The sequence below is a fragment of the Vanessa tameamea genome, chromosome 3, assembly GCF_037043105.1.
Source record: "Vanessa tameamea isolate UH-Manoa-2023 chromosome 3, ilVanTame1 primary haplotype, whole genome shotgun sequence".
NCBI classification, from domain to species: Eukaryota; Metazoa; Arthropoda; class Insecta; order Lepidoptera; family Nymphalidae; genus Vanessa; species Vanessa tameamea.
The window spans coordinates 5276785-5292009 of record NC_087311.1 but is presented as its reverse complement, the minus strand read 5'-3'; the positions used below and the strand labels follow the sequence as shown (position 1 = coordinate 5292009).

General features: G+C 35.7%; 1 protein-coding gene across 1 annotated transcript; it reads left to right on the top strand.

Moving 5' to 3' along the window:
- The first annotated feature begins 425 nt into the window (after positions 1-425).
- LOC113397555 (G1/S-specific cyclin-D3) lies at positions 426-15196 on the top strand. The gene is made up of 5 exons (XM_026635964.2): positions 426-821; positions 2932-3153; positions 9150-9312; positions 12552-12673; positions 12788-15196. The coding sequence occupies exons 1-5, from the start codon at positions 588-590 to the stop codon at positions 12968-12970; spliced, it is 924 nt and encodes a 307-aa protein (XP_026491749.1). The 5' UTR covers positions 426-587; the 3' UTR covers positions 12971-15196.
- The last annotated feature ends 29 nt before the right edge of the window (positions 15197-15225 follow it).

The following is a 15225-nucleotide window of genomic DNA, read 5'->3' as shown; positions in this document are numbered from 1 at the left end:
ATATACATACATATACTATAATTTAATCTGCCAAGATCGATATTAATATGAAGCAAGCGCTGCCGTACCAACTGCTATATATTTCTCGAACTTCATAGTATTATAGCTATTATGTGCAACGAGTAATTTCTTTGTGGGTAATTTAAAAGGATAAGTAACCAATCTATAATTAAAATAGGTATCTATCGATAGATAGGTATTGTGGTCGTATGGTCACTTTTATAATCAGTCCGTGGAATCCATCTCATTTTGTAAATACTAGAACGAGAGGCAAGAATCACGAAAGAGTGTGAGCGAGCAAGAAAACGTGTTATGTATTATTATTCGAACGTCGAATCGGGAGAAACCTGCGTGCGGGCCTCACAGGCGGCTCGTGGCCCCGCGCCCCGCGCCCCGCCGATCATATGTTCGCCGGTCGGTACGGGTACGGGCGACCGCCGATCACTGTGACTCAGGCTCTCGCCGCCGAAGCATCACAACGTATTCACTCGGCTTCCGCTCGGTGCGCTCGATCAGCTGTAAGCGACAACATTACAACGCGACACGCGACGCAAGCGAGCCATACATAAGCCGCTGTGCGGTGTGCCATGGAGCTGCTGTGTGCGGAGCGCGTAAGCCCCGGGAGCGCTGAGAGCGCACGGGTCGGGCCGGCGCCGGTGCCAACCGCTGCTGCCTCCGACCCGGTGCTGCTGCGCCGCCGCGTGCTCGACAACTTGTTGCGCACCGAGGAGCGTTACGCCATAACTGCTAACTACTTCGGCACCGTGCAGACCGAGATTACTCCCCACATGCGCCGGCTCGTCGCCGAGTGGATGCTAGAGGTGAGCGCACCCGTGTGATGCGTCGCACGCGCATGCCGCGCCCACACCGCCCGGTCGGCCACCACTCATTCGCCGCCTCGTCGACCGTTCGCCATTTTGTTACTCACCACTCAACCACGTGTAGGGTCTCTTAACCAGCGGCTGCAACCATGGCTTATGTATGCTCTTTCGCCACTCGCTCACCCAACTTATCATAAAAAATATCTAAATCTAAAAAGTATTTATAAATTATATGTAAACTTTAAATTTGTTCGTTATTTTGAAGCGGTACCAGAATAACAGTGTCACATTCTTTCTTTGTTTACACGATCAGCTGATTAAGTTTTCGTTATCTTTTAATGTGATTCCTATTGGAATCAATAAAATGAAGGATTTGGTTTCTTCGTATAAAACTTGGTTATAATACGAACATTGCAAATAATGAAAAAGGGTATGTCTATGATATTTTTAATATTAATATCATAGTTTTGTTTTAAAATATGGTGCAATTAACTCGTATGTTAAATTTAGAAGAATAAATCGCTAATAGTATTGTATTTTAATCATTGGAAAGTAGTGGTACATAGCGCTTGCTCGGGAGTCGGGTAGAGAGGCGCGCGAGGGGCCCCCGGCCGGAACGCGCAGGCGGTCGCCGACCGATGCGACTCGCTCGTTCTATTTGAATAATCAGCTGATTTTGACACGCACACAGCTGACGCCGGACGCGCACTATCTTTCGTTAATATCACATAAACATACGATTTTACAAAATTAACGTTTTATAAAAATTATTAGATAAATCGCTTAATTTCTATGAATATTATTTGTTTTTTGTTTATGTTAATTAATTTTGTAGGTGAAGTTACAAACCTTTTTGACCGGGTATATATTATTAACTTTAAAAATAAATTGGTAAACTGAAGAAATAGATTAGAAATTTGAGGACGTTTGTAACCAATCAGCTGTAAAATCGAGCTCGGCCACGTGGGGTTCGAGCAGTGAGCGCGACGGTTGCTGACGTCATTCAGCGCAATGGCGGCGCACTGCGCATGTGCCTCCTACTTTACAGAGTTTACCGACACCTCGTGGTTACGTACCGTCTAAACCAGTTGCATACCTACCAAATTTCAGCACAAGCAGACCGAAACAACTCCCGTGGATGTGAGGTCACTGACATCGTTACTACAATTATTAACATTCAAGTTCAGTCTCAAACTACAACCGATATTCCCAGCCACTGTTAAACTTGTTTAATTCTTTTTTATCATTGATTTATATGTTTGAATAATACATAATGTTATTAAAAAACATTTCTAATTTTGCCAGTAAACGATTGAAAACCGAAACAATAAAGTAGCATACATATATCCTGCTAAAAACTAAAATTGAAATTATTTTCTTTTGTTACTATGTATATCAGAAGTCACGGGATTTTCTAACATCACAACGATATCGCATTCATTTTGTCACATACTTTATAGAGCGTTGCATGTGCGTTAGCGTTAAGCAGGAAGTTCGTAACAGAACAATGGCCTGTTTCGTTGTTACATACGTTAATCAGCTGACAGGTCCATGAGCGTGAGACACTCAGCTGAGACAGCCATGGGATGCGCGTGTTTTCTTAAGGCTACAATAGAATCAGAATCCGGACTCTCGAATTACACCGTGCGAAACTATGCGAGGATAAATTACGGCTCTCGTGACATTCTCCGCTTACTGAATAACTAGTTCATTAGTGTCATCTGCTTTCACTTCCAGTACCTTTCAATAAATTCCTGTATTTACTTAGTTTCGTAACAGCAACTTTCAGAAACTAATACTATATCTTTCCATTTTTTACTGGAAATTGTACGTTATAAGAACCTGTTACTTATTACAAATACTTAGGTTTTGTTATAAGTTGAAAACTGTTTACCGAATAACGTTCAATAACCGTTGTCGATAAGAAACTCAACAAGTAGGAAAGTAATGCGCTTTGTATTATCGCAACATGTATGTATTACAATTTATGAAATATATAGGTTATCAGGAACTCCGGATGATAAACTCAGTACTGGGTGTGCCGCGGTTTTGATATTTCTAAGAATACACGACACTTAATAAAATAGACTGACTACTGATACCTTTCCAGGTGTGTGAAGACCAAAGTTGTCAAGAAGAAGTCTTCCCTTTGGCGATTTCGTACTTGGATAGATTTCTGAGTACTTGTATGGTGGGGAAGAGCCAATTACAACTTTTGGGAACCGCCTGTTTGCTGCTCGCATCAAAGCTACGAGAACCGAGTTCTCGCGGCCTGCCTGCTGAACTGCTAGTGTTCTACACTGCCAACAGCATCACGCTTACAGACCTCTGTGTAAGTTACCCAATATGTACTTATTTCAAACAATATATTGTAATAATGCATGCACACTTTCTGTTGTAATTAAACTATATTGCGTTGGATATAAAAGGAACCGTAAAGTAATAATTGAAACGTAGATCTCGTCATAGCTTTATACAAATGATATAAGTACATATTAAAATCGGTCTTTAGCTCATTTGTTACAGAAATGTTTCTCGTTAGGTAACTAGCCGCTTAGATTTGTTAACAAAGGAATCTAGATAATTTTTATTTTATGCAATACGACATTATAAAATTGACATTAACTGTAGTTTAATAATAAGAAACGAAAAATTTCAATATCGGTACGTATTAACTTACGTTATTCTGTAAGCACGTTGCATGGTGATGCGATCGTGGCGCGTTCAAGAAGCTGCCAGACGCTTTCGTGTCGCTTTACTCCGCTGATATCTAACAACCTCGCCTCTCAACGAGCGTGAGAGATTGGAATTCCAGATTTATGACGGTTCAATTCCACCAATAACGGTTTTACGTACATTTCAAAATACGTTTTAAGCATATTGACCTTTAGTATTCCCAAATTGTAATATCTTATGAAAGTTACGACTATGAATACTTTAAAAAATATTTATCCAAAAATAAGTATGTGTCACACATGATTCAAAAGAGGTAGAAGACGCATATAAATAAACGTTTAAAATTAGTAATCTCAAAATATTTTGTCTTAAGGCGTAGGACAATGTCACAGTTGAGCGCAATTCGTTCTATGGTCTAGAGGGCAATAATAACTATACGATGCGATTGCAATTTATACATTTTAAAGATTTAGCAATATATAAATGAATTTGTGATATACATCTTCGTTATATTTTTGAGCCCTAAGGTGCAATGTGTGGTTGCCACATTTGTGAATGTAGTGTAGTACCGTGTATGGTTCTTAATTCCTAAGGTCGTTGGCATTCGTTTACTTTCGAAATAGCTCACTTTGTATCAGCGTGTTAGCGCGAATTGGCAGTATGTTTTCGTTATCATTGTCATTAGTTTCAATTATGTAATTTAAACCTACAGTTTTATCTTTACAGGGTACACAGTTTTAATAATTGTTAGGTAATTAATACTAAAAATATGATTATAAGTGTATAACACTTTCAAAATATTAATAACCTGATTGAAATACTAGAACAGAGAGAAGATGTTTTGCTATTTACATTTATATTACACTGAGTCAATGTGTTGCATTTCGGGCGCGTCGCGGCCACCCGACGGGGCCCCAAGCGCCAATCGTTCAGTAGATAATAAGTGCACCGCACATCTTTGTGCGTCACATTTACTCGACCTGTTTTATTTTTTAAATGCTTTCAGTGACACTTGTTCTTTTCCCTTAATTTACAACTCATCAAATTACAAAGACACATCAAATAAAATATTTCCCGAACCATCTCATTGAACTAACTTAATATTTTAAATTTTATATCAAATATCTTTAAAATATGATCAATGTGTCTAAAACGAAACTTCGTCAAAGATTACTACCTCATTTTATTTTGTGGTAATGAAAAAACGTTTAGAGCAAGATCGTTCTGGTTGACGAAGAATGCGGTAGGGAGCGGTCTGGGAGGAGTGCTGCCCTGCGGACAGTGTCCCCTAACGAGCCGACAGCCTTCTCGGAAACACCGCCGAACGAGAAGCGCGTTTCAATCAGGCCAATTACAGGCGAAGTACGCTGTTTATTTTTTTCACACGCCCGCGACCACCGCTAACCTTGCATGTTTGTCACATCACTAGTGCGAACTATCTGATAATATAAGACACATTAAATGGCAAAACCAATTGACTATTTTTAAATGATACGTTTCTTAACGCTCGTGAGCTATCACTCGTTTCGACCTCAAGAAGAGGGAGCGAGCGCGATGATAAATCAAGATCTAGCGCTGACTAATCATTAACAGCTCTTTTGCTGTATAAAACGATGACTATTGTTTGAGTATCTTCTGTCTGTAATGCGTAAATAATATCAACATTACTCAAACTTTTAATTACAAATTTTTCAATTTCTTCCAATTTAATACTGCTTTGTAATCATCAAATAATAATATGAGTTTTTATTAAGAATATAAAGCTAAAATTACAGTTTATGAAATATTTTAAGCTCGCTTTCATAAAATTACAATTAGCGTACGTTTCGTAGCAATGTCGTAGCGCCTCTACGTTTATTCGTAGACAGGTAGTATTGAGCAGATAGTATAAGTACACCGAGCAGAAAGTATATTTACTATATAAAATCATTTATATTGGTTATACGGTGTACTGTCTGCATGGGAATATTAAAAAAAATAATAAGCTTAACCTGTAATAACGGCGCCGTCACACTCAATGCATATAAAATTATGCTCATCTTATGGGAGTTCATCCAAGTGTGTCGGATAGGAGGCTACAACCGTAACCCCCTACATACAAACCAATATTTTATGCTAATGGCGTATATTAAAAATAGCTAGCTTCAAATGATTTCGATATAACTACAACGTATGCTTTCCTTGCATGAGCCAGAGTTATAACGTTGAATGTGAAGCTCAAAGCAAACCGAGGTAGAAATAAGCAAAAAGACTGCACGCTCCGGCATCCGTGCCAGTCTTAATACTGGGTTCCCGCGCTCTTTGCCCGATCATAAAACCTGTGCATTCTCACATTCACAGTACGATTATTATAATTGAAGCATTATTTTATGAGCCGTCGTACAGCTTTGTCAAAAGAAAATTCAATAACACAACTCGGGTGTCTTTCTTTAATGAGAACTACTTAAGATTGCCGCCTGTATTCGTCGAAACCGTTCATTGATAAATATAAAAAAAGATGTATATAATATAATATAGTTTTGTGAAAGTTAGTATAAATATTAAAACGTTATTAGAGAACGGCACAAATATTGCTCATAGCAATTTTATCTTACGCGGTTCATGATAAAGAAATAAAGAGTCAAAGGTTACTGGATTCTATCGTTCATACATAAAATGAAAACAAAATAATGCGTCCATATTTATTTAAAAAAAAAAATATAAAGTCATAACAATAAAAATTGAGAATTAACATTTTTTATTATTGTTAAGATAGGTTAGTAACATATTATTTTTGGGTAAATATAAATACTTGCATACACGTGATCGCGTGGTTATGGTAATGTAGGTAATATTTAATTATTGTAGTATTCCGGTTTCCTTATTCGCGAATAAGGATATTCTACTTGTCGTCTTTAAAATTAATTACGAATTGATTATATTAAACAACAAACATGACTCTCGCACATTTTGCAAATTACAAATAGAATTATTTGCACACACACACAAAGCATACAAAGAATTTCTCAGCTAAATGGCGAATGTATGTTTGTCAATCTCACGGCTGCGATACCTTTGTTTCCGGTGCAAATAAAATATCTCCCGCTAGCTTAAACAAAAACCTATCTCTATGGATTCAACCTCGTGCCCTTTGTATTTTCAAAATAAACACGTAAGAGAATGTTACAATAAAAAGGTTTTTGTTCTGTTTGGTTATTCCATTTCCATTATACTTTCTTTTTATTATTTCCCACGAGTACAGTCGCCGGAGTATTGGGAAGAGTAGAGGGGAAGGGGTGACGAGAACCAGTCGCATTCCAATCAAGATGTGGCCTCGTCTACACTGATGTTTGCCAAAGACTTTGCCGACTGTAGCCATTACAATTCATTATAATCATCACCGGGGCTCGCGATAATCATATCGTAGTGAACGATACACCAGTTTTTTGCAAAAAAAAAATTTAAATAATAAGCTTAAGCAATATCAATTGAATCTTGACGAACTATAACGTTATAAAGAAAAATAAAAAAGAATTTACTCCTCCCCATTACTATAATTGAAAATATTGATATTAATTCTCTAGAAGGTAATAAAATTTAAATTTACCCTTTGAATAGTTCTCTTAATATGCGGGCGTTTGCCAAGTAGTTATAAAAGTTAAATTTTTGTGGTTAAAAATGCGCGACATGTAACCTCATAGCTATAGAGCGTTTTAAGCTTCGTACAAAATAAAAATGAAATGAACATAAAATACGAGTATTATAATCAATGCAAACGTTGAAAACAGTCTTATACACTACTACCACTCGATTAATTTAAATGTCAGTTAGTCTTTGCAAGTCAATTCAGCAACTATATCAATTTACAGGAATTTGCCGCTATAATATATTACGTAAGACTTACTATAGTAGTATGCATATCACGTTGTAAAGAATATACCCAAGGTAACTTAAGCATTCATGCCTGTTCGATACTCTTCCGATTGATGGGATAGAGCTAGTCATATCAATGCGTAAAGAGGGAGAGAGGGAGAACAAGGATTAAAAAAAAAGCTTATATCTTATAACTAATTTAACCAAAATTAGTTATAAGATTTTACTTTATTTTAAACATTTTTGGTATGTGGCGTTATGGTACCATATTTATAGGTCGACTGTAATATAGTGTAGTCACACTGCTTAATGAAATTGGATAAAGCATGGGAACCAACCGTGGAATTCAAACTGTGTCGCGGGCGAGGACTGTTTGCATAGCTCACTTTATTGGCTGTAACGCGGTTCGATAACTGCTGCCGCCATAGACAGGCCGCCTTGCAAGTTTCTCTAATGAACACCATCCATAAATTTACGTTATGGCATTCCGCACGTCGCTAGTTCTCTGCCGGTTTCTCACATTCTGCACGAGTTCAAGGAAATAAAGAACAAATTATAATAAAGTATTCTCATATGTCATTGTTGAATAAAACTCTAGATCATCTACATATCAGTTTTCATCGTGGCAGCAAATTCTGCGGTGAATAGTTTATGAGCTCATTGTTTCCGAAGCTTTTCAAAGACCCCAATCCAAAAGAGATACGGAATCTTTTCAGTTCGCGGTCGACCCGCATACCACTGTCATGGTAACTATTATACTTTCGAACACCTTTTCTTTATATCTTCGGAACGTATTATTATTATAAATTATATTTATCCATTTAACTTCGTAGGTTGATGCTTAAATGTCATGAAGCGACCGTCTGTTACACGATACTATATCGTGCGAGTCCCAGTGATGAGACTTCATTCATTCACAAGCAATTCTTATCAATAACCGATAGGTTCTAAGGTTTTTTTTTGTTACGTGAGTTTGAGCTTTAAAGTAGTGAGAGTAGAAGATAAAATCGTTAATGATAAAATAGTTAACTTTTGCTGCTGCGTCCGACCCCGCCTTTGAGTTAAGTAAACATCGAGTATTATCTGCCAACGGCCATGCATTGCCTTTACTTGTATGCGTTTGTGTGAATACAAAATAATAAAGTTATTCATAAAATTAGTCATTCATATCGCTACTTTTGCGTATAGGGGTTGAAATATTACAATTGGTAATTATTTAATCTAGATCAGACATCCTAAGAATATATTAATTTTTGCAATTAATATAAACTTAAATATTGCAATCTTTTATTTTGGTTGTAATGTCGAATTATTTTAATTAGTAGTTTTTTTTTAAATTCCTCTCAAAACGATATCTAGAAAATAAGTATAAATCTATTTAAACTACATTAAAACAATTATGTAAATAATTCTAATACCTTTTTATTTAAATGTGAATACACTATATAAATTGTTGTACACTCATTCTATAGGTATTAAGCGTATTTATTTTATGAATAAAAAGACATGGATAAGTAGCTTGATCACATATATCTAGGGACTCGGGGACTACCTACGCGTTGTTCCGGGAAGTCGAGCAAAACGGCATGTTTACGATTACAACGGATGTCGTGGCTGGAATGCAACATTATTGTCCCAAACGATCAACGCTTTCTTTCAATAATTAATTATATAAACTCAAATAAGCGTATCACACGAGTTTTACTAAAATATACGTTTTTTTAAATCGTTAATTTTAAATCGAAATTATTTGGGACGATCATTTTTAGTATTTGATGAATACCTTTGTATTGTCAACAGAGCTGGGAGTTGTTGGTGCTTTCTAAGTTGAAATGGGACGTTGCTGGCGTGACAGCGCACGATTTCTTGCCGCTGCTGTTGTCACGGTTGCCTCTACGAGGACATGTCAACACGGAAATGGTCCAGAGGCACGCTCAGACTTTCATTGCGCTTGCTGCCAGAGGTATGTTTTAATTTTTTTAGTAAATTTAATTATAGATTTAGATGATGAGTCATAAAATGGCTTTACGAGTAGTCTTGCGAGCAACATTAGCTAACAATTGAAGTATAGGTACATAAACTACATGCTTAACTTACGATCGTCACAACTAACTTCGAAACCTTTTGTTTGCGGTGGTAGACAGTAATTAGCATCTCGATACCACGTCATGTCACGACAATGTCGCACTGGGCCCGCTTAGGTCATCATGTGTATAATATCATGTGTCACTGAACCTCTATACATCTAGGAGATGGTTAGGATGAATATTATGGCTGTTCTTCTTTTTATTCTATTCATCTAAATTCAAAAATGTTGACCTTTTTATCACTTTATTCATTAAAACGTTTACTACCACGTATTTTGTGTTTTTCAAAGTATCTACAATATGTGCTTAACACCCAGTTTCGGATTACGACTTGAAACTATTTGAAAGTCTTAACACAACTGCATAAAATAAGTCAATTTATACATATTTTTTTAGCAATTTCGGACAAATTGCACATACGTTCGTTTCTTGTAGAGAAGATAAGAAAAGTGGGCGCAAGGACCGGAGAGGCGGTGAGATGTGAATAGGTTTGTTTACAGTGAGGGTAGAGTGAGGGCGAGGGCGCGTGTGTGTGGTGCGCTCGCGCCGGCGGCGGCGCCTCCCACGCCGCTCGCCCGAGCGCATTCCAGCACGCCTCAGGACTTCTCCCCGCACCCTTCAGACCCCCCGTATCCCTCTGGGATCATATGTTTTTGTGCAACGGTTTTTGTTGTTCGCCGCCGCTGTCGTGTTGTTTTTTTGTCGGTGAAGTTCACGCTACAGTTCTTTTATTTCACTCACTCCTCAGATATCATCTCTTACATGTCACGCAGTGGCTAATTCAACATATTATGTTCCTCGTTTAAAGTCACTTTTGCTGAATGTAAATTGCTTAACCTTTTTCAAAAAAATATACGATAGAAATTATAGGGTTCCATTTGACTCGTATGTTGCCTGGAATGTGATGTAACGATCATATATTCCTCGTGATAGATTGCAAAAATAAAATATAATACATAAGTGCTCTTTGATCTCGTAGCGCTCTCTAGTAGCATTCGTTATGCCGCCCAGACCTACATTATGTATTATTATATAAATAGTCCTAATTATACTATTTTGAAAATGTATAATAACTTACTACAGGTATTAAAGTAATGTTCTATTATGAAATTAACTATAACTCTGAAGCATTTTCTGAACAAATAATACAATTTGTCTTAAGCATTTTAAGATAAGACCTAAACGTTTCAAGTATGCCTGATTAACGAAACGACCGTTATAAAGAATATATTCAGACATAGGTGAAGAAACGTCTGGCGGCTTCGATTACATGAAGACAGGTATCTTATCGGACAGGTACGAGTATGTCGGGCGGTCTCATATGAAGGTAGATTTGAGCGGTTAGACAGACAGGGAACGTAGAAACATAGGTGCGGAGAACACCTATTTGTTCCGGTGAGCATTACGTAGATACATGTACTACCGGCGCGGCCTCGCGAGAGCGTTCACCTTGCGAATAGAGTCAGACCGTCGTGGCGCCCGCCCGCACCGTTTCCACATCTATTGGTGCCTACACTTCACGTTCAAGGATAATAAGACGATTATGTCATCGTTGTTAGGCTCACGCTTATAGCTCGCTGCTTTTGTATGAATTTTATATTTCGTATCCTGTAATACACATTAATTGTATTTTAACAATTGTAATTAACGTTATTGCGCTCTTTTGTATTTTATTTTTGTAGGGATTTATCTAAAAATATTATATTGTTTTACCTGCATTTCTATATGACATATATGACATTTTGCCCAAAGTTTCATAATCGAGGACGGAGTCGATAGCAAAAATGGGGTATTTTTATTTGTTAGTCTGACACATTGTCCGTTGCAATAGCCGAACCGGTCGTCGCGCGGTAAAAGCGGTAGGGCTTCGATGTTTGATTAACATCAGATTATGCAAATGCTTCCAATGAGCGGCCGCTCTCGTTGTTTCATCTCATTCGTTTTGTTCCTACCCTACTCGTACCTTTTATCTCGAGTACGCCGCCACAAAAAATCTTAAATGATGCTGAAAGAGTATTCGGTATCCATACACTGCCGCAGTATAATGGAATATACCTACTTAATGATGAATTGAGCTCTTAAAGACTTGTATTATCTGTAATTCTTAATAATTTAAATATAAAGAAATTATACATAATACGGTTGAACAAATTGAACTTTGTAATGTCTCATATATATTAATAAAGATTTGCTAGTAAAGTATGTAAATAGTATAGATATCCAATTTAAACGCATTCGCCCTCCAAGGTCATTCTGCTGATTTTCCTGTTGTGTTATCGTTTCAAATAAAAATAAGCATTGCGCCATGCAAAATGATAAAATATACGTACTTGAATATAAATGAAGTATTTAAAATGTATGAAATGACTTTGTATCGGTAATTTCTCACAGTCCCCTAAAAACTAAATTTTAATGTATTATTAATTGTCGAATCGATCGTAGTATTTTCAAATTATCTTCACGTCTAGAAATTTCTCCCCACATTTAATTACATGCCAATTATTTTACGGTACAAATACAGGTTGTTCAATACAACTCGAGCTGTTCAGGCCCAAATCGGTCCACGGTAGAGCCTTTTTAAGAGGTATCTGTATACGTATAATGGTTTTGCCAAAGCAAGTCCGTGAGAAATATTCCAGTAAAACGGGCGCGGGCTATGGAATGCGGGCGCGAGGGCGGATGCCGGCTCCTTTGAGGCTACACTCTCCAGAAAGGGACCAACAACCTGCGGGAAGGAGAAAAGAGCATTTCATTATCGGATACGTGTGTAGCCTCTACGTGCTAATGTATTCGCACTCGAGCTTTGTAGCCGCAAGTCGTTGTCACAGAAATTTGTCTTCTACATTAACACTGAAGTAATCACGGTTTTTTTATGTAATAGACTTATTCACATCCGCTCCACATACACTAGTACATTGTCAAAGCGTGCGTGACCTGCTTTTAGACTGATATACAGGCAAAGCGCTCATTTGTTATTTCAATCGTATTTGTAGCGTAGATAACAATGCTAATACATAGTAGATTGCAACAGGAAATATCAATTAACATTTCAATTTTCAGTTATAATATAATATTTTTACTTATAAGTCGTTGAATTTCATTTCTCTTGTTACAGATTATGAGTTCACCTTGTACCCCGCTAGCACTCTGGCTTCCTGCAGCATTGCTGCTGCACTACGTGGCCTAGAATTAGACGGACATCTTCCGCGTTTACATGAGCTAACTGGCATTGACTCGGTAAATAACTATTTAACGTTATTTCATATTGAAACAAAAAACTATAAGCTCTTTATCATTATTCATTGTATAATTATATTCAATAAGTAACGTATTTTTTATTGTTTATCATAGGATTGTTTGCAAACATGCCTGGAACAAATCGAAGAGATGGTGCAAAAACTAATTGAAGAACGCGTCGTTACTGCCCCAAACGGACAAGGCCGGGAGGCGGGGGGGTGGACGCCACCTCCGACCCAGGACAAGGCTCACAGTAATGCCGCCACCCCAACTGACGTCCGCGACGTGCATTTTTAAATGATCCGTAGTAGCGTGTATCCTGGCCTGCAGTTCGGCAAGGAAAAATTGTTTTAATTACGGTGCATTAGTACGAAAATACTATAAACTAAAAGAATAAGACGGTGCATCCGTGGTTGAGGACTGATACTAAGACTGACAAATGCACGTGTTCAACGTAGGTATTACTCACTGCGCGTGTAGTCTAAGGATTTATATGTACATAGTTTTCATTAATAGTAAGCCCTGCGTGCTACTTTTTTGCCTCTAGTCTAAAAATTAGCAATCAATATAGGCAGAGGCATTGCACTGAAATATACAAAATTTGATTTATCTTAAGAAATATGATTATATTTTTCCAGCTCTAGTTGTTATCTTGAAATTAAAATCTACCTCTTTATTTTTAAGATAAAATTTCAATTTTGCTTGACAACAAAAAAATTCAAATTCTTCAAAAGTCGGTCGTAGCAAAATTGTTAATCTGGGACCAAAGTAAATGTTATTAAAAAACAAAAGTATCATTTGGAGATTTGATTTATATCATAATTAACGAATTTGGCAAACATTTCAATTAAAATATATATTCTCTATAATGCAAATGAAAATATTTTTTTTTAAGTAAAAACAGTAAGAGTGACCAAAATTACTTAAACGGTTTCAATATATCAGTTTTATTCACATTCAAGAATAGTTCTTTGTATATCGGGGGAAGGCAATAAATTACGCTTTTATTTTGTAAAAACTTTAATATAATATGTATAGTATGTCAATCTTTAACACAGACAAATAAATAAATGACATAACCAACACAATTCTTCTGATATACACATTAAATTATATTATATTATTATTATTAATTTAAATATAAAGTAGACAAAGGGCTAAATGTTTTGTTTTGAAGATTCTCTTTTTGTTCCTTTTTGACGAATGTTGTACCAACTATTATCTTTAGCGTTTAAGTACCTAACATTTAATGTGATAGTGTTAGAAAGTTGATTTAATTTCAAATCATAGTCACTTCCAGTCATAATATGTTAACTTAGGGGTACTATGTCATTGGATTAATTATAGAAAAAAATGTGATTTTCGTAACATTGGTAAGCTAGGTTTACATTTAGTTTTAAAAGTTTACTTTATTGTTCCTACAACTACTGAAAATAAAATTATGCAATAGTCAAGTTTAATAGTTTTTGTACTTAATGATTCTAAACTTGAACGAAGAGGAAAGTTAAACACTATCTACCTACATTAAAATATTGTGATATAATTTCCACAGATAATTAATATTTTGTAGAGCTTAAGTACGGGTGGAGAATGCAAATAGTATGTTTATAAGAATAGTAAGTGTTAAAGATAGAAAACTAATCGTATATTATATCTAAGATCTACATTATTTTTAATTGTTTATTCTGCATTTATATAAAGTTGAAAATATGTTATTGAATAATAATAGTCCAATGTCTTCCATTTCTAAGATAAAGTATGTATAATATATACATAGGTAATGGCATTTATAAATCTAATTACTGCCATTAAAGTTTATGTTCATTATTCACTAGACAATTTATATCTTTCTAATACCACTCAAATAAATTTATTATATTAGCCATTATGCTGTATAAATATATTTTTTCTAGAAATAAATGTAAATATATACTATTATGCTATAAGCATGTGGTGCCATAAGTAACACTACTTTAAAGTATTTGTAAAATTATATTGACTATGTTAAATGAAAATAAAATTAAAATACTGTTTTCTTTGTTATCGTCGAGAACAGTAAAACAGATAAATACTAATAGTTAGCATGGTTGTGGTACTACTACCTAAATACGTACTCTTCAAATTTGACTATAAATAGAAATAATATACTATATTATATAATTGTTTATATGTATGTGGGAAAATATACGCATTAAAAATAGTAAATTTAATGCTTATTTTTGGCTTTTTAAATAGATTTAAGAAATATGATTGTTATGAAATAGAGTAAAAGTATGTAGTGGAAAATTAAGATTTTCCCAATGTTGTATATAGTTTATAGAGCTGTAAAACTCTTAATAGAAGTGATCTTTTCTATTGTATTCTATTAATTAAATTTTAAAGTTGTATGACACGCGAAGTTGCGAAAATTTGATTTTTTTTATGTGATCATTACGTTTTAAGTTGAGTATCTGTATTGTATGGTTGTTGCGAATTGAGATGTAGATATTTAAAACAATACGACAATAAAAAATTATAAAATTATAGTTTTTTTTTTTATTAAACACATGGTT